Below are 19,582 nucleotides of genomic sequence, written 5' to 3'. Positions count from 1 at the left end.
GCCTTTTTGGTCTTGTACCTGTCGGGTTATTAGTTAGTGCTGTAGATTATAATTTTCTCCATGGTTGTATGTGCCTCCGCCTGTATATGCATATATAGGAGGTGTCCTTAAGAAGTCAACATTTGCCAGCAGTCAGCATGCAGAGGTAGCTGAGATACCACATTCCCCCAATCGCTTTGAGGAGGGATGTTTGGTGGTAGATGAAGGGATGAGTAGTGGTGGGAAGCTGGCTCAAAGAAAACCATTCTTAGGGGGGACTTGGTGGAGGAGTGTCATTGGGGGGATCATGGTTGACCAGGGAGCCTCTTTCAGGCCACAGCAGACAGCATGAAAAATCAGGAGCTGGCAGAGCATGGAGGAGGAGGAGGAGATACAGACGGAAACCAAGGCAGAGATGTAGGCAGTGCAGAGCCTCGGATGAGGATTCTGATAACCCCTCCACTTCCCCCAGCCAACTCCTTGGTTTAAAGCTTTATTAAATTAAGCTAGGGGCTACCGAGAACCTGGGGGATTTTTCTTCCAAACCATCTGCATTGGATGCAGGAATCCTTTGAAGCCCCTTGCCTAGGGAGGCTATCACATGCTAAACAGTTGGTGTTTTATGTGAGGCTGTAGTCTCTGAAACCCCTAAAGGGAAAAACTTGCAGCAGAGAAGTGAAAGCAATCTAAAAACTTTTTCTCTCTCATATCCTCTGCTCCCTTATCAGTCAGATAATTTACCCTTATCCTCTAAAAAAAGAGAAAAAGGGATTTGTATGGCCCACAGATTTTGAAAAAAACCACCCAAAACACCTAGAGTGCCCCAGATTCTCTCCCAGAAAAAAAGAGTGCATGGTGGAAAATCCTTTCCATGTAGAACACTGCAGTCACTTATTACTATAGCAACAACAGTGATATCTGTTAGATATGTAACTGAGAAATCCATCATCGTAATTCAGTGTAGGGGTCAAACCCTGAATTCCTTGCTCATTTTGTCACCTCAATCCTTGCTCAGGCAAAACTTACACTGACATCAATAACATAGTAAAACCCAAGGATCCCTAAATAAAGTTGCACAGTTGGCCAAACTCTTTGGGGTCTTTTGAGGATCTGAAGAAGTGAGCTTTTTACCCATGAAAGCTTATGCCCAAATAAATCTATTAATCTTCAAGGTGCCACTGGACTTCTTGTTGTTGTGGATACAGACTAACATGGCTACCACCCTGATATGTGGGGTGAGAATAAGACATTGTCAGAAATGAGAAATTTCATACTGATTGGGGCAATATACTGAGGTGAAAACTAGCGGTGTCTCTATCTCACATTCCAGAATTTCACCATGTGGGCTAATTGTGCAATTTTATTCTGACACACACTGCATGTACACAGACACACACACAATACATTTGAAACTAATACATGGTCTGTCTTAAATATTCTTAACATTCATGCTGGAGATTGGCTGTAGCAGAGAAACAAGGCTGGATCATGGACCAGTGTCTTATTAGCAGCTTGTTCTATACTACCAAAGTGAGAAATGGAGCTGGACTAGAACATCTGGGTTAGAAAGGACCTCAGGAGGTCATCTAGTCCAATCCCTTCCTCAAAACAGGGCCCATCTCCAGACAGATTTTTGCCCCAGATCCCTGTAATGGCCCTCTCAAGGACTGAACTCACAACCCTGGGTTTAGGAGGCTAATGTTCAAACCACTGAGCTATCTCTCCCCCCACCCCAATAATATATGGAGATATACCTATCTCATAGAGCTGGAAGGGACCCTGAGGGGGGTAATTGCATGCAGCCCCCTGTCTTTGCTAGCAAGACAAAGTACTGATTTTTGCTCCAGATCCCTAAGTGGCCCCACTTGAGAATTGAACTTATAACCCTGGGTTTAGCAGGCCAAATCTCAAACCACTGAGCTATTCCTCTCTGAGCAAGGCATGAAAACAATGCCAGTGTGGGATTCTGCTGACGACCGACCACCCAATGTCCTCTCTTTTGTTTGAGATTTCACTATAATGATCAGATGGAATTATTTGTTCATAACTCCACTGCTCACATATTCTTCTGCATAAGTGGTGTTCCATGCTTCATGTCAACACACTGCGTACATTCATGCAGGATGAATCTCAATATTTTACTTTCTTTATGAGGGATTTTAAAATTCTGCTGCATCATTTTCGATTGATCAAAAATCAGATCAGTGGGATCAGGCTGGCAACCCTAAAAGATCCCCCTCCTAGATGTTCACAAATCCCTTCTATGCATTAATAATACTCTGTTCTCCTATAAACCTTTCGTCCAACAATCTTTACAATTAAGCCTCACAGGTCACCCTGTGGGGTTGAGAAATATTATTGCCATTATATGGATGAGCCACATTATGTGGGGAAAACCACCCACTGCGAGGTTGAATTCCTTGCCAAAAAACAAGTTAGTAACAGTTCAGAATAGAATGTAAGTCTGCTCGCTCTGTCCAGTGTCTCAGCCACAAGACAGTCTTTCTCCCTAAACCTCTATTCAATTTTTTTGTCCAGCAGCTGAAGGGAAATGTGAAGCATCCTTGTGGAAAATAAGCTTTTTGAAACCTTGACTGCAAGCTACCCACACATCAGAGTTGTCAGCTACGCTGCACATGTGTGGTTAAGGGGAATGAAATTTAAAGGACCTTCTGTTTCTATGCACAAAGGTCTCCACCAGTTCACCTACACAGAAGAATCTGCGTCAGCTGCCAGTATTCATTTTTTTTCCTTTGTGGGTTTCCAGCCTGGAAGAGGGACAGAAGTCTGATTCTATCCAGCAGGGGCAGTGATGACATAAACACTAGCCAATATAATAGAAAGCATTAGTGCAATTGCTATCTAAATTATCCAGGGTAACACCAGTTCCTGTTCTTCTCCTTTTCCTGCATTAACTGATGGGGTTCGGAGTTGTTCCTAGGACGAGGAGGATCAATTATGTGATACAAACAGATAGTCTGTTTTTAATTTTGAATATTCCAACATTCTCTGGAAATTGCAGATTATTAAAGAGGAGACTGGAGCAATTCAGCTTAAGCAAACCAAAGGGGTTACACTGCACCCCAGCAAACTGTGGGAGTGATCTTCTTAGCTCTCCCAAAATAAGCGGAGTTGAAATGGTATAAGAGACCACTGGTGAGAACCCCTGTGTTGCAAGATGTGCTCTCAGTGATTCAATAGAGATGACGTTTCTCCTTGGTGAGAGTACTGAACCAGTATTCTGGAGAGGTGCTAGGGGGTGCCATCCTAACAGGGGTACCATTTTCCAGAGGACTCAAGGCCATGGCCACGTGCTGTCATAAAATAAATAATCTGAGGGAAAAATTTTGTAAGCACAGTCAATCTGTGGAACTCTTTGCTAGAGGATGTTGTGAAGGCCAAGACTATAACAGGGTTCAAAAAAGAACTAGATAAATTCATGGAGGATAGGCCCATCAATGACTATTAGCCAGGATGGGCAGGGATGGTGTCCTTAGCCTCTGTTTGCCAGAAACTGGGAATGGGTGACAGGATGGATCACTTGATGATTGCCTGTTCTGTTCATTCCATCTGGGGCACCTGGCATTGGTCACGGTCAGAAAACAGGATACTGGGCTAGATGGACCTTTGGTCTGACCCAGTATGGCCGTTCTTATGTTCTTAAGAGAATGTTAACTCTGAGATGCTGACTAATCAAATGTTCATTGCTGTCTCCTCACCTACGTTCTTTCTCTGACTTCACGTAGTACCAGGTTTGCTTCCTGTCCTAAATTAAGAGTCTGCGGTTGTTGCATTCTGCTTTGCAGTTGCTCTGTTTCATCCTTGCATGTCAGTGCTGGGCTATTTTGGGGCTAAATCTTGAGGCCCTTGCTTGGGGCCAGAAGCAATGTGTGGGTATGCAGTGTTGGAGGATGGGTACATGGAGTCTTCCTTTGCCTCCCACCTGCTACCTGGCACAGTGCGTTGTCCCTGTTGGACTGAGGAGCGCAGCCGCTATTCCAAGCTAATGCCGCTGGTGATGATAGCCTTCTAGAAGGGGTTGTGATGAGAGGGCCGTGGCTATGCATGGGGAATGGAGATGTTCATGCTGCACCCTTTCAAATGATGGTGGAGCTGCTCCCTGTGTGTGCTCCTGCAGAGCCCAAGGAGGAATTCTGGCTGAGTCAATAAAAAATCCTTCAGCAGCTTTTCTCGCAGAGTGGACCATCCTGAGCCCACATAATTTGGACCTTGGTTTATAGCCACAATCAGGCAAAGCTCCAATTGAAGTGGAGAAGGGTTCCCAGGTATGGCCCACAACTGGTATAATAAGGCCTCAATCCTGCACAGATTTAGACACATGCTTAACTTTACACACACTGAATAGTTCCTGAAAGGAGTTACTCATAGTTCCTAAAGTTAAGCCTGGGTGGCAGGAGCAGGGTTTAGGTTTGTAAACTATGTTGATTCAACATTTTCCCTCCATTTATTGTTCTTTACCATTGACAGGTAGCAACATGGCTCAGATTGTGCCAAATAGAAGTAATTTAAGTATTAAAACCAACTGGTTACATTGTTTAGCAGAGGAATTAAATTGATGATCAGCTTTAGAAGCATCAAGTGAGACATAACGGACAGGATAATGTGTAATTATTTTTTCTCTGTTGCATTTGAATGGCGTATGCATCTTCTGTCTTTGTTATTTATCTGCTGGTTTGATTTTTAATTATTTGTTGTGGAGATAATGAGCGATTGTGCTGTATTTATAGAAAATTCCTAAGCTGTGATATTATTTGCGTCTGTGCTGTCTTTCTGCAAACATGGGTAGGCTGGCGATTAATTATCGCTAGAAATATTAATTAAATTTTAAGTGGTAACAAATAACAAATAGGACTGAAATTTACAAGACTAGCATTTTGTTTAAAATCCAAATATCTACTTAGTTACTCATTTCGTGGCCCTTGTGAGAAGTGATTATAGACATGGACAAGGCATAAAAGCTCATCCTTTATAGCTATCGATCAATAAATTCATGATATATCTCTGCTTCCCCTCCCCAAGGAGTTCCCCTCTGTCAGTTTTTTCTGATGATTGAGTCTATCTGCGTTGAGTTATATAGTGATTACGGTGGCCGGTGCTATGGGGAAAGCACAGGACTAGCATACAACTGCAAAAATATTTTATTTTATGCTCCTCTGTTTTTTGTTTTTTTTTAAGGAAAATTTATTGGAGGCAGAAAGCTCTCTGCTTCTCCCTTCAACTTATCAATCAAACCAACAGTGAGTCCTAAAATCCTGGATATTTGTATAATTTCTTGAGTGATCCTTCTCTCTCTCATTTGGTTTCACAGACAGTGAAATTATTCCTCCCGACTGCCTGCGTCCGAGATCTTTCACTGCAATTCGCCGGCCCTCACTGCGCAGGGAGACAGAGGACACCCGGCTCTCCGTGAGCCTCTGCGACCTCAACCTCCAGGAAGAGAACTTTCATGTGCTGGCCACCATGTGTCCCATCCCTCAGAACTCCCTTAATTCTCAGCATTCCCATCTCTTCCCATCCCAGCTCGAAAGTGACCTCCGCTTCCACCAGCTCAGGGGAGCCCATATCAAAATCCTGGACGACCAAACTGTGGCCCGGCTGGAACATGCCCGGGAAGAGAGGACTTTGGTTTTTACCAGCAGACCCCTTAGAATCAATGAAACAATTTTTGTCAAAATTAACAAATCCAATGCCTCCCGCTCCGGCACACTGTCATATGGAGTGACCTCTTGTGACCCTAGTACTCTGAGGCCCAGTGACCTTCCTTATAACCCAGAGTCATTGGTTGACAGGAAGGAATTCTGGGCAGTCTGTAGAGTCTTGGTGCCCCTCCAGAGTGGAGATATCTTGGGGTTTATGGTGAATTCGGAAGGTGAACTGCATTTGAGTCATAATGGTGCCAGCGCCGGCATGCAGGTCTGCGTGGACTGTTCCCAGCCCCTCTGGATGTTCTTTGGTTTACATGGAGCAGTTATGCAAATTCGAGTATTGGGTATGTTTGTCTATTTTAAAATTTCACGTGAAAAATATTGAGGAGGTCTGATTTGTGGGGGAGGGGAATTGAATTTAAAGATTAGAAGGCCATCAGCTTACTTTAGGCCACATGCACACAAAGTTTTATAGCAAACCCCCTTTCCCTCCAAAAACCCCCCAAAGGGCTCTGTAGTATTGTGAACCTACACCTAAGAATATTGAGTTAGAATACTGTACTTTGCATTTATATAGCACCTTTCACATAAAGATCTCCAAGCTCTTTGCAAATACAAACAAATGAATCCTCATATTCACCCATGAAAGCTTATGCTCCAGTACTTCTGTTAGTCTATAAGGTGCCACAGGACTCTTTGTCACTTTTCACAGATCCAGACTAACATGGTAGCCCTCTGATACCTTTAACTGGAATGTTTCTAGGCAGAAAGTGTAGAACAAACCCTGAAGGAAATATTTTGAAAGCATAGAAGTGGAAGTCTGCATGCAAAAAATCACCTTTGTTTGTACACACTTACATTTGTGTGTGCAGATATCTGCTGTGTGCCAGCACAAGCATTTTTGCTGCTGCAAGTTGTCTTCTTTATCTTAGCCTTGAATGTGGACCAAGTCCTGGTACTCCTGATGTCAGTGACAAAACTTGCAGTGAGGTCTGTGGGAGGAAGATTTGGCCCTCAGAGAGTAGTTCCTTTGTAGTTTACAGGGCTGCCCAGAGGATTCAGAGGGCCTGGGGTCTTTGGTGGCAGGGGGCCCTGGCCACCAAATTGCTGACGAAGACCCAGAGTGAGTGAAGGACTCCGCTTCAGGGCCCCCGAAAAACTCTTGTGGGGGCCCCTGTGGGGCCCGGGGCAAATTGCCCCACTTGCCTCCCCTCCCCCCCCCCGGGTGGCCATGGTAGTTTATATCCTGTATGTAAACAACAAGGGGTTCATTTGCTAACAGTACATTCAAGATATTTAGTTAGGGGCTAGTCTACAATGAAAACGTACATCAGCGTAGCTACACTCTCAGAGGTCTGAAAAATCCACACCTTAAGAGATAGAGCTATGCTAACCTAACCTGCTGTGTAGACAGTGCTACGTTGACAGAAGAATTCTACTGCCTGTCAGGGAGGTGGATTAACCCCTCCCATCACTGTAGGGATCGTCTACGGTGAAGTGCGACAGTGTCACAGCTGCAGCATTTAAAGTGTAGACATAACCTAGGAAAACACTCGAGTCTCAGCCTTAGCTAAAGGGAGGCTATCTTTTAGTGCTGGAGCCATAGGTTAGAAGTTTAGACAAAAACAATGGCAATACGCTGAATATTTAAATGCTCCGTAAAGGATTTACAAATAGGTGTTAATTAAAATCCTCTAATTATGCCACTTTTGCTATGGAGGGAGAAGCAGCAGTTTAAGGCTGTGCAGGCATTTGGTTTTGAAAAGTCATTTGGATGAATTTCTTCCAAACTTCTGGTATATGATGTCAGCCAAAGAATTTTTCACATCCCCATTTGAAGCTGAATGGTTGAAAGATGCTACTCCCGCTGTGCGCTACTTGCAGCCTGGGTAGCCTGGCTACTGGTTCACTACCATGACTAGTTCATAACATTCCCGGGCTCCAGCACAGAGCTGTGAAATTGACAGGAAATCCAACAGTCGATGTAAGTATGTGCAAAGTCTACACGGACACTGCCTCATCCGACCTACACCGACACAAGCCCTACACCTCTCGTGGAGGTGGAGTTGTTATGTCAGTGTAGTGGGGCACTTACATTGGTGGGAGCAAGGCAGCAGTGTGTATAATGACATAATTAGGTCGACGTAAGCTGCCTTACATCAACTTAACTCTGTAGTATAGACCAAACCTCAGAGCCAGTCCGACCGTCTCCTACTTTCTTTTCCTGTCCATTCTCTTCCACTCCAATCTCCTGTCAGGCCTCCTGCTCAGATATGAATTTAGGCACCCTGGCAGACTGCAGACCTGCAATGTGCCTTTAAGTCCCTATGGGAAGTTGCATCTCTCTTCACTCTTTCAAGGTGTATTTTAAGGGAAAATATGATTATCATAATCTAGGATAGGTTGACTAGATAGCGGTGATCTTGCAAGTTTATATCTGCATCTCAAGTGAATCATGCATTTAGAATGTGCTCCTCGCTGGGGTATCTGAGTCCTAGTATCAGCACGATAGTTTTCAGAATAAGAAATCTAATCTTTCTGCAGTGCATTACTTCACTTTTAGGAACAGATATTTTTTAAAAAGTTAGGCTTGCAATTAGATGCCTACTTTGGATATACAGTGACCGGACTGCACATGCATATAGCTAATTAATGGAATTCGTCAGTGTAATTTAGATGATTTAGTTGGTGTTGGTTCTGCTTTGAGCAGGGCGTTGGACTAGATGGCCTCGTGAGGTCTCTTCCAACCCTAATATTCTATGATTCTATGAAAATTACTTAATTTGAAAATATGGCCCTTGCTTTTTTAAAGGCCCACTACAAAAACAATCCCTCCATCAAACAGAAAAAACAAATTATTTTTGGAAGAGCTAGTGGCTAAACTCTCCTCTTAGGGAATGGACATAATCCCCTTTAACCATGATTTGGGGTGAACTTGCCTTCTTGTCTTCAAGACTTTCTTTCATGATATGGTTTGATTATAGTGACTTATTAGCAATAGGAGAAGAAATACCTTAAGTGATCTATTTGACTTATGAATCCTAGGCATAAGTTTTTATTACTAACATCCTGCTGTAATTAAAATGCTCAAGCATAACAAATGTGACACTACTGTTTATTGCCTTAACCACTATTCATCTTCTAATAGCCACTGGGATACAATCTGATTACAGTTCCTGTGCGTGCTGTACAAAGACCCTGGCTAGCTTTTTTTTTTTTCCTAGCTAGCACATCATTCTTATAATGGTAGATCAAGCCAAAGAGACCTGGGTGGGGAATAAAGAGGATTAAATGATGCTATACTTGAGAAGGAAGGTCCCATCTGGCCTGGTAGGGACAGGGAAGACTAGAACCATCAGGCTTCCACCATACCACAGTTTACTTTGATACCAGACCACCCATTTTGCTGGCAGTATCATGAGCACACACGGTAACTGTCTCCTGAACGCGGTTATAAGAGGACAAGCTAGAATTTTTTTAAATGGGAGTGTAAGTGTTGGCATTAATCTAATGTCCCCAAAGGAAGGATAAGGATCCCTCTGCTGGTACATCTATTGTAATGCTGGCTAGACGGTAACTAGCATCATCCAGTACAATGTTATGACATTTGCACTGCCTACATTATAAGACATGCCTAAACCATAAATGTAACTTTGCAGCCTTAGGTTGGATTGTTGTAAAATGTCAGTGTTTTTAACGCAGTTGGGCTGTTTATACAGAGCAGTTATCAGACTCTCACCAATACTAGTCACTTCATGATGCTCTAGTTACAGGATCAGTCATATGAATCGATCATGTCCAGGCCGGAGGATGAGCTAGTGAGCTAATAGAGTATTCCTGTCTCTAGCTTCTATGATGCCATAGTGAATCTGAAGTGTAAGAAATGTCATTTATATCCATCTTCTCTGGCAGTCAATGGGAAACATGCAAAAACTCTATTACGACAACAAGAAATGAAGGCACAAATAGTGCAAAAAGCACCATTATGGTTGCTTATTCTAGTGCAGCAAATATTATAAAGCAGACGTAAATCTCTTCCTAGGGGTATCACTCAAGCCCTTATTAAAATAAGTAAAGCACCACCACACTGAATTAAAGGAACAAAGAGCTGTGACATTAACTCCAAAAGCCGGGAATTTAAAGTCAGAGTGTTTCATTCTCCTCTCCAGCCTTTCTGCTTTTTCTGCAATACAGATAAAATTATTCCTGGCCACTGGCAGCGCCACTGCACAATTAGAAGAATTAAGAAAGGTGAATTAGAGGATTGGATGGCTCAGGAGACTGATTATTAGATACTGACCTTTCCACCTCTAGATCAGCCATTTGGCTGTGACTCAGGATGATGACAAATGAAAGTCATTGTCATCTGATGACTGTAATTGCCATCACAAAGTCAACATTTACCAACAGCAGCTGTCCCACCAGTATCCGAGATACCAGAGTTATTTCCTGGGCTAAGGATTGAGAAGTGCTGTAGTATCATAGAAACAATTCCACATGAGGAAACCACTGCACCTGCACAGAGCTCATTATAAGATCAAGGCCTGAGACTGGTACAATAAACAGGGGTGTTGTCTTCAGTCTTTATCAATCCAGTACAATTCACTAGAACTAAATTCATCCTAAGGGAAGTAATAAACCAGGAAATTAAGATTAATTAATCTTTCAGCCAAGGAGAAAATAAATAAAACTCCAAGCACCATCGCAGTTGGGTGAGAGGCTGCAGACGTGTGCAATGAAAGAGGTAAGGAGCTCAGAGTTCAAAGCAAAGCTGTAGAAGGCAACTGGATCACAATGTAAAAGTACCCACATGGGGAAGTGATATCTGGCAGTACAAGCTCTCTAAAGTAGTAGACAAAGTCATAAGACAACCCAGTGCCTGGAAACTGAAGCTAGACAAATTCAGACTTGAAATAAGGGTAATTACAGTGAGGGTAATTAGCCATTGGAGCAGATTTTCAGGGGTGTGGTGGATTCTTCCTCCAAGATTTGCTCCAGTTCAACCACAAATTACTGCTCTTGGTGCATGAATTTTCTGGATGAAATTCTCTGGATTATGTTGTGCAGGCAGCTAAACTAGCCTATCACAATAGTCCAGTGTGACCTTAAATTCTGTGACTCTGTCGTGTATAAGGAAGTCGTTCACAAAACAGAGGACTAGAATGTTACTGATCTCTAGGAGACTGAGTAGCCAAGTAGAAATGAAACACAGGCTTTGCATACCATATATGGAACCTAATGTTGTATGTTCCCCTTTCTACCCTCACCCCAACCCAGGAAAGATTCATAACAGAGAAAGGACACTGTGCTTCAATTGTGAGAGAACATTAAAAGAGGAAGAAGCAGCCCATGGTGCAACCAAAACAACTGGAACTTAGCAACTTCATTGTTTCAGGTTTAATGTTCTTGTAAAGTGGACACGACCAGCATATCACAACAGTGATTTACTGTTCCCAGCTTTTGCTAGTAAGTGTCTTGGATCAGGCAAAGGTTTATTGAGAGCCCTGAAAGCCTGAAGTGAACCGGACTGAATATACTGGGCTGCCTTTTACACTGTAATTAATTTTAGAAAGTAAAATTGATTGACCTCAGAAGGTTTTGGAAGTTATGACTCATGTCTGGAGGAGCATAAGCTGCAGTAAGTCTCTGTAGAAACTCATTGGGAAGCCAAGTGGTGGTACATTATTTTTTTTAACTTTGCTGTATCTCAGAATGAATTGCTTCCATGCAACGAATTGTTTTTGAGCTTCCCTGGAGAAGTGAACTTTGCACAGAGATCAAAGTTGCCTTGTAGGTAATTAAAAAACAAACAAGCAGGCACTTCATTAATATATGGGTAAAAGAGGCAGTGTGAGGCACTGAATGACAGGAATAATGGCATACAGAGTCTTTAGGTCATTAATTTAAATCTGATGTAGACCATTAGTGGCTAAGGATTGTTACCTTCTGACGAATGCTCAGTAGGAAGGGAGATTCAGGCCAGTTATTAGTTGGCTGGTTGTATTCCATCGCACAAATGTAATCATGATTGGCACTAACTGGGACCCTTATCGGCAGTGTCAGAAGAGAAGCCAGAGACTGAATAAGTCATGGCTTGGGGTCCCTAAGCTTATCTGCATGTGGTCCACATCTTAATCGAGAGTGTGTTCCATGCAGCCACATCCATCTCCCAAGTGAAATCAAGTAAGATCTCGCAGGTAGCTGTGGCAGTTGCTTACACATGGCAATTGCCTTGTGCTGGTTTATAAAGCTACGTGCACTGTCCCGTTTTGCTTTTCGTTTAGTTTTCTGTCACTTTGGTTCTGTTTCAGCTGGAAACAAGGTGGACAAGCCAGCACCATGTGACCGAGCAGCTTTTCATAGACCGGTAGTGGTCCACAAGGCACAGCTGGGTTTATGGAGACTGAACTCACTCCCTAGCTGAGACTCCTCCTTTCCTCACCAGGACCTCCATATCCACTGTTTTCTTGATGCATCTTCTGCATCTACCCTCCCAAAGTTTCTGGCAGAGGGAGGTTGTCCCCTCCCTTTCCTGGGGTCTTCAGGGCAGCTGGCTGACCTGATGCCCCTCTGCCTCTGCAGGGGGCTGCAAAGCTGAGCCAGTATCCCCTACAGTCCTGCTATGGTTAGCCAGCCTTTCTGAGCAAATGGTCCTTGTATCACTGCTGCTGGTCTGCTGCCGCCACTGTCTTTCCTCATCTTGGACCCCAGAAACAACTCACAACACAGCACTTGTTCAAGAAAACATCTCCCCAAATATCCGCTAATATGTGCGCAAGCGTCTGTTTAATTCACCTGTATTTGCTGCAGCTTACACACAGCTCAGTTGTGTCTAAACGAGGATTTGTGTGTGCATTAGTTGCCTATGCGTCTCTGTGCTGCATATAGTGTGTACAGTTGCTGGATAAATCACACATCTAGGTGGGGAACTAGGACTAGAATCCTGTATCTTCAGCACCAAACAAACGAGTCTCTGACGTGTGAGATAAAGGAGATCTGTGAGGCAGTAGGTCCTGTGATCTAGCCACCAGAGGGCAACATGATCATAGACACAGCCAGTACGTTACCCTGGGCTCTACCTTTGGAATCTGAACCATGGGAGTCTTGTATCACTCTGGCCATTTGGAAACTGCCAGTAATCAATGGGTTAAAATAAATATACTACAAAATACCCTACTGCTAAATGCATAACATTATTGCACAAAATGCATATAATGGGCCTCTTCCTTTAACAAGCATTCACTTAGGGAGTGCCCCAGAGTTTTATGGCCCATGTTTTTGATTTTGTCTATGGAAAATGGCCTCATTAAAGAGATACGGATTTAACAGCCCTGCATTCTATGGCATTAACTGCCTGAAGTTCTGGTGAACCGCAGGGCAAACGGCACTTTATTGCTTTAGCAGAATCCATTTGGAAGCATTTTGGGGGGTTTCTGGTATATGTCTAAAATTTTTAAAATGGTCAACACGTCTTGGAAAGAAATTAATGTGTGTCAAATGCCCAGGTTGGCTAAACCCTTCCGTCAGGCTGGGTTTTATTTTTCTCAGCGAATTAGGCAGGCATTACTAATGCTAATTTGTAAGAGATTCTCAATAATATTGCATCTTCTGTGTACTTTCCATTTTCCCTTTATTTAAAAGTGAAATTAACATAATGAGAAGCTGTCCTCACACAGATCATACAAAACTGGGTAGTCGGCTTTTTAGCAAACATGCTTTGGAGCAGAACCTTAGCGCTACAGCGTGGGGCTTGCCTCATCATTTTCTTTCTCTCGCATCAGTGCTGGTGATGTGCCAGGGAACACCATGTCTCTGTACACATCCACAGCACCTTTCAGCCAAAGATCTCCAGACTCTTTACAAACTCTAATTAACCCACCCAACGGCCTTGGAGGCATAGCTGCATTATCAATTCATGTCCTTTATACAGAGGAAGGAGCTGAGCTATAGGAAGGCTTTAGATGTGGAAGGGATTTTGGAGTTAGCTTCTCTCTTTGCCTCTGCCTCAGACTGCCTGTGTGATCTTAGATAACTCACGTCACTGCTCTGTGCCTCAGTTTCCCCATTTACTTTTAAAAAGCTAGTGGGCATAATGAGAGGCCTCTGTCTGAGACCCTCAGCTGACACATGTAGAGTATAATTGAGTTGCCATGTCAGTGGAAAGAACAGAGGAGTCCTGCCTCTCAGATCCCCCCTGGGCGAACTGCAGACACACTCCTGGCTGGCATGGATGACTGAGTTCTGATCTGCCTACAGCTCATGGTGGCATGATGTCTATTTCCAGGAGCCAAATAAAATGAGCGCGTTTCCTGGTGTGTGGAATTTGGCTGTGTGGGTTAAACACAGGACAAGGACTTGGCACGATCTGCTGTAGCAAGTTACGTGAAGTTTTGGAGCTGGGGTTCCACTCTGTCGTACTCCCCTTTGTTCACAGCCAGATCCTGTGTGTTGTTGACCCTTCTGCAGCTGTCACTGAAGCTGGTGGGAATTATAGGCACTCAGCACCTCTCAGGATGAGAGTTTAGATGAGTGTTATTTGGAGCATATCTACTTCCCATAGATTACAACTGAGTAAAACAAACAGAACTTCGAGTGACAGCTGTGGGACTCAGCCTGCGCAGAAATCATATAACGCTGTAAATGCTTCCCCCTTGCACTCATTCCTCCATGACAATGGCAATTAAGTCTTTATCACCATCAGGATAATAAAATATCCCTGGATTCAATGAGCTGTTCATAATCAGTGATATATGGATCTCCCTTATCTCACCACGCCTTTGCTTGTCTGCATTGAATAAACTGCATATGGGATAATTTACCATCCTCTTGGAATTATAGCTCATCTGTCATGAAAGATCAAGTCTGCATAAATCTTGGACTAGCACTGGCATGAGTTAATGATTCTGGCTACTTGCAAGAGTGACAGAATAGACTAAACGCCTGATAACACCCAGTTTTTCTTTTCTCCCAACGAAATACGCGATAGAAACTCAGAGGAGCGGTGAGGAAGAGGGGAAAGTTTTCAGTGCAATTAGATGGTTCTTTCCCCACCCCCAGCTGCCATCTCAGTACCGGCAATCTCTGCTGGATGAGTGCTGAACTTTCAAGCATTGGACCTGATGGCTGTTTCTTTCTTGTTCAGAAAAGAGCATCCACCTTCACAATACTGGCGTGTTTGAGCCAAACGGCCTTTATATGACACTCCTACGGCAATGAGGATAGGGCTGGACTTTCTGCTGTTAGGTAATAAAGCAAGTCCTCACTCACCTCTCCAGCACCCGAGTTCGTGCGGAGTTGGTATGGGGCACACAATTCTGTCAGAGACCAGACACCAATGCATTGATCAACGGGCTCACACTATCCTTAGCTCTCAAAGCTTTAGATTAAGTGTGGCCCCTTTATTAGGGGTGAGCATCAATATTTATACACAGAAGTAAACAAAGTGATTAACAAAAGATAATGGTCATGCATAATCAATCAATATTTTACAGGAAAAGCAAGTTTAACAAGTAAATGCATAGAGATAAAGGCTAATGGCTACTTAATAAAGGGGGTGTCATGAGTAGTTTGCAGGTCAGTGCTTTGTTCGATAAAGGGTTCAGAAAGGATTATGCAGAGACGGCCAGTCTGGGTGTGTTTTGGCTCCCCAAAGTTCACCAAAAGTTTAGACCCAACATTCCTCCATTTGTAGCTTTGAGATAACTATTAATCAAAAAGCTACACCCTATTTCAAGATCTCAAGGGCCGCTTGGCAATTTCAGCCTGGGCCAATTCGAAGAGAGTAAGGCTTTTAGCTGAAGTGGGAAAAGAATAAACTGACTTACATGAGTTTATGAGGGAGGGGACACACTGAATACAGCAACACAGTATTATAAGGACTACTATGGCCCCAACAACACCCACCAAGAGGTTTTTAACCCACCCAAGTCCGGGCAGCCAATTCCATAAGGCTCCCCACCAATCATAAGGTGGCTGGCCAGAGGAGTAGTTTTTAGCCATTTCCCTTAGGTGTTTGGTACGTTGAAAAGTGTCAGAGTAGGTGTCATTTACAAAAACACAGCATTCTTCATTTATGAGGGCGCAAGTTCCTCCCTGGGCTGCTAACATCATATCTAAAGCCATTCTGTTTTGCAAAGCTAACTGGCGCAGCTGGGACATTTCCCCGGCCTGATTTTCAAATAGGGTTGCAGTTTCATTTGTCAAAGATTCTAATAGTCCCTGTAGGCGGATGATAGCACCCTTCAAGCTAGTGTGACCAGCCCACCGCTGCCAGGACAAACCATCACGGAGATTAATATCTCTGTCAGTTTCACGGATGTTACGAACGTGGGGAAAATGAGGGGGAGTGAGGGAGATGCGAGAAGGCGGTGCTAGCCATGCCAAATAACATGACCCTGCCCAATCAGGGGAGAGAAAATAATAAGCCTTGGGCCCGCACACCCAGTATGTTCCATATAATGCGTTTTGGGTATTCCATTTCTCAAAGTAGGAGGTAACCCACCACCCGTTGTACCACTGTTCCCCTGGTAACGCAGAGGGGTCGTTGTGTGAACTGCAGAGGCACAATTTGGTAGTGTTGTCTTCAAAGGGCAGTGTAGTACTGCTTGAGCAGTTGTAGAAGGCAATTGTGTATCCTTTAACAATTAGTTGGACACCCTCGAGATCTGAGCAGGGCTTTTTAAAAACTGACTCTGAAAACCTGCCCCTCCATGAAAAAGTTGAAAAGGTTGGATCGGGGTGAGGGATCCACATATGGGATAAGTGGGATGCGCAAGGCTTGAAGCCAAGATTTTTACTAAAGGCGGTGCCATTAAAATATATGTTGCATTTACTTGTTCCCACAAAAGTTGACCCTTTTTCTTTAACAAAACACAGTGATCCTGTTTGATTGGTTACCCTGAGATATTTGTTAATTGGCACTCCTGTTTTGTCCCATGTAAGATTGGGTTGGACTGGATCTTTTATTCTAGTCGGTGGCATCCAAGTCATATTAGCAGTGGTTAGGGGAATGGGTGTGAAGGGGAGTCCTTGTGCTGCATTTACTGGAAATTGAGTACATACCCAGCAATCACTTCTATTTCCTAAAATACGAGTTTTAACCTCGTGGGAATATCTAATAAAAGCATTATCTTCATAAGCAGAAAATAAACTAAAAAAGCATAAAAAAAACCATACAGTTGTCAGAATAAAGGGTCCTCTCATTTTTTTCGAGTCAATTTAAGTCTAATGTCTGAGAGAGGTAAGCTGGTCCACTGGTCGAAGGCAGTGTCCTCAGTGGTGACAAGAGCTGCTGGTCCGTCACTGTGGTCCACTACGGCTGGCTTGACGTGGGAGTGGTGGATCCAAGATTTGCGTCCTTCCAGGAACACTGCAGTCTGGGTTGTCAAAAGAACCTGGTGGGGTCCAGTAAACCTTGGCTGGAGGGTGTCGTCACGAACGAACTTTTTGGCCCAGACGAAGTCCCCTGGTTGGAACGGGTGGATTTGTTCCTCCAGCGGCACGGTCTGGGAAAACTGCGAGGCTTTCCAAAGGGTACGAAGGCGAGCCTGTAGGGAGAGAAACTGACACGCGGTCATATGATCCCCTCCCAATAGTGAAACATCAGCACGTGGTAGCGCCCCGCCTTTGAAAGGGGGGTGTCCATAGAGCAGTTCAAAGGGGGATAATCCCAATGCGCGGGTTGGGCGAGTACGAAGGTGAAACAGGACCAAGGGAAGTACCTGAGGCCACTTTAATCCTGTTTCCTGACAGTATTTAGCCAATGTAAACTTAAGTTCCCTATTCATACGCTCAACTTTCCCGCTAGACTGGGGGTGGTAGGGTGTATGAAAGGAGTGTGAAATGCCCAGTCCTTGTTCTAACCGGCCAAGGACATGACCAGTAAAGTGAGGTCCGCGATCTGAGTCGAGCACAAGAGGGATGCCAAAACGGGGTACAATATCTCTAAGGAGAATCTTCGCCACTGTGGCAGCAGTACAATTAGCAGTAGGAAAAGCTTCGACCCAGGAAGTCAGAGGGCAAACCAAAACAAGGAGGTGCTTTTTCCCAAAAGCCTTTGGCATATCTGCAAAGTCAATTTGAAGATGTTGAAATGGAGCAGCAGGCGGAGGTCTTCCACCCTTAATTTTGTTAAGAGGCGGAGCAGGTCCATTACGCTGACATGTGCTGCATGCTTTCACTATTGATAGGCAATAGGGTTGAATGCCTGGAGCATACCAAAAGCGAGCGATAGTGTCCACGAGGGCGTGCGTGCCGTAGTGACCCCCTTTATCATGGTGCCAGCGAACTGCCACGGGGTATGTGGAGCGAGGGAGGCAGGCTCGGCCATCTGGCATAAGCCAGGTCCCTTTGACCAGAGTGGCCCCGAGGCTTTCCCACGATTGTAGTTCAGCAGCGGGTACTGGTACGGGGTGCGGTGGAGTAAAGGAGGAGGTTGCAATAGCCAATGTGGGCATGGCTAAAGGTAAGGTGGCAGCCTTCTTGGCGGAGGCGTCAGCCAGGGCATTCCCACGGGTAACGGGGCTACTATCTTTAGTATGGGCCCGGCAGTGAACTACAGCCAGGACAGAGGGTTTTTGGAGGGCGTCCAAAAGCTTGTGGATGAGGGGGAGGTGCTGAATGGGTTTACCGGCAGCTGTCTGGAAACCTCGAAACTTCCAGAGGTGGATATGACAATGCACAACTCCAAAAGCATATTTGCTATCAGTAAAAATGGTAACGGTCTTACCAGCGGCCAACTGGCAAGCTCGGGCCAGGGCATAGAGTTCAGCGGCTTGGGCTCCCCAGTTGCCTGGCAGTGAGGCGGCCTCTTGAATGTCCCATTCAGAGGTGACAGCATAACCAGTGAAACGCTTGCCATCAACATAGAAGGAGCTTCCGTCCGAGAAGAGGATGCAATCGGGGTTGTCCAGTGGCACGTCAAACAGGTTGTCTCTTATCTGTAAGATGCTGTAAACTATTTCCACACAGTCGTGCTGATCCTGGAGGACTGGCAGGTCAGGAAGCAAGGTAGCTGGATTAAGGGGTCCACACCTTTCAAAAATTAGGTTAGTGTCTTCTAAGAGTTCGGCCTCTAGCTGTTGCTGACGATGGGCCGAAAAGACTTGGGTTGTGCCCCTACGCAGAAGGGCTGACAAGGCATGAGAGGTCCAAACCGTGGTAAAATGACCCAGGGTTAGGCTCTTTGCCTTTGTGATCAGCAGGGCAGCTGCTGCCAGAGTCCGGGTGCAGGATGGGGTTCCCTGAGCGACAGGGTCGATTTGCTGAGAGTAAAAAGCAAGCGGGAAATGGTGGGGCCCGCTCAGCTGGGTAAGGACACCACTAGCAATTCCGCCCCTCTCGTGGACAAAAAGGTGAAAGGGTTTGCTGTAATTGGGGGGGCGGAGAGACATGGAGGAGGCCACACTGTCCTTCAGTAACTGAAAGGCTTGAATAGTGTCCGGGGACCACTGCAAAGGGTCAGGAGCAAGGTTAGCAGTGAGTCGGTGGAGCGGTTTGCTTAACTCCCCGCAGGACGGCAACCAGGGGCGACAGAAGCCAATTAATCCTAAGAAACCTCGAAGTTGTTTCTTGGTGTTCGGTAGAGGGCAGTTTTGAATAGTCTTTATGCGGGCTGGGTCCATCTGTCTTCCCTCTGGGGTTAACATGAAGCCCAGATATCGGACCTTCTGTGAGACCCACTGAATCTTTTTAGGGTCTACCTTGTGGCCTCTGGTGTGTAGGTATAATAAAAGTGCCTTACCATCGATGCGGAGGGCAGCTTCTTCGCGATTACCTAATAGGATGTCATCTACGTATAGGACCAGTGTGGATCCCTGCGGACTGGTGAAACCTTCCAAGTCGTGGCGGAGGCACTGGCTGAAAATCGTGGGGCTGTCTCTGTAGCCTTGAGGAAGTCGTTGCCAGACATAACTTTGTCCCTCCCAGGTGAAACCAAA

The 19,582-nt window shown here is 44.8% G+C and overlaps 1 protein-coding gene across 2 annotated transcripts in view; it reads left to right on the top strand.

Moving 5' to 3' along the window:
• NEURL1 (neuralized E3 ubiquitin protein ligase 1) overlaps window positions 1–19,582 on the top strand; it is a 270,785-nt gene that overhangs the window by 230,877 nt on the left and 20,326 nt on the right. For both annotated transcript variants that reach the window (XM_050958122.1, XM_050958123.1), the window contains exon 4: window positions 5,309–5,989. In XM_050958122.1, the coding sequence (XP_050814079.1) occupies window positions 5,309–5,989 (681 nt within the window). The remainder of the gene's footprint in view (window positions 1–5,308; window positions 5,990–19,582) is intronic.

The sequence above is a fragment of the Gopherus flavomarginatus genome, chromosome 6 (assembly GCF_025201925.1).
Source record: "Gopherus flavomarginatus isolate rGopFla2 chromosome 6, rGopFla2.mat.asm, whole genome shotgun sequence".
NCBI classification, from domain to species: Eukaryota; Metazoa; Chordata; order Testudines; family Testudinidae; genus Gopherus; species Gopherus flavomarginatus.
Note: the sequence above shows the minus strand (reverse complement) of the source record. Positions and strands in the feature narration are given on the sequence as shown.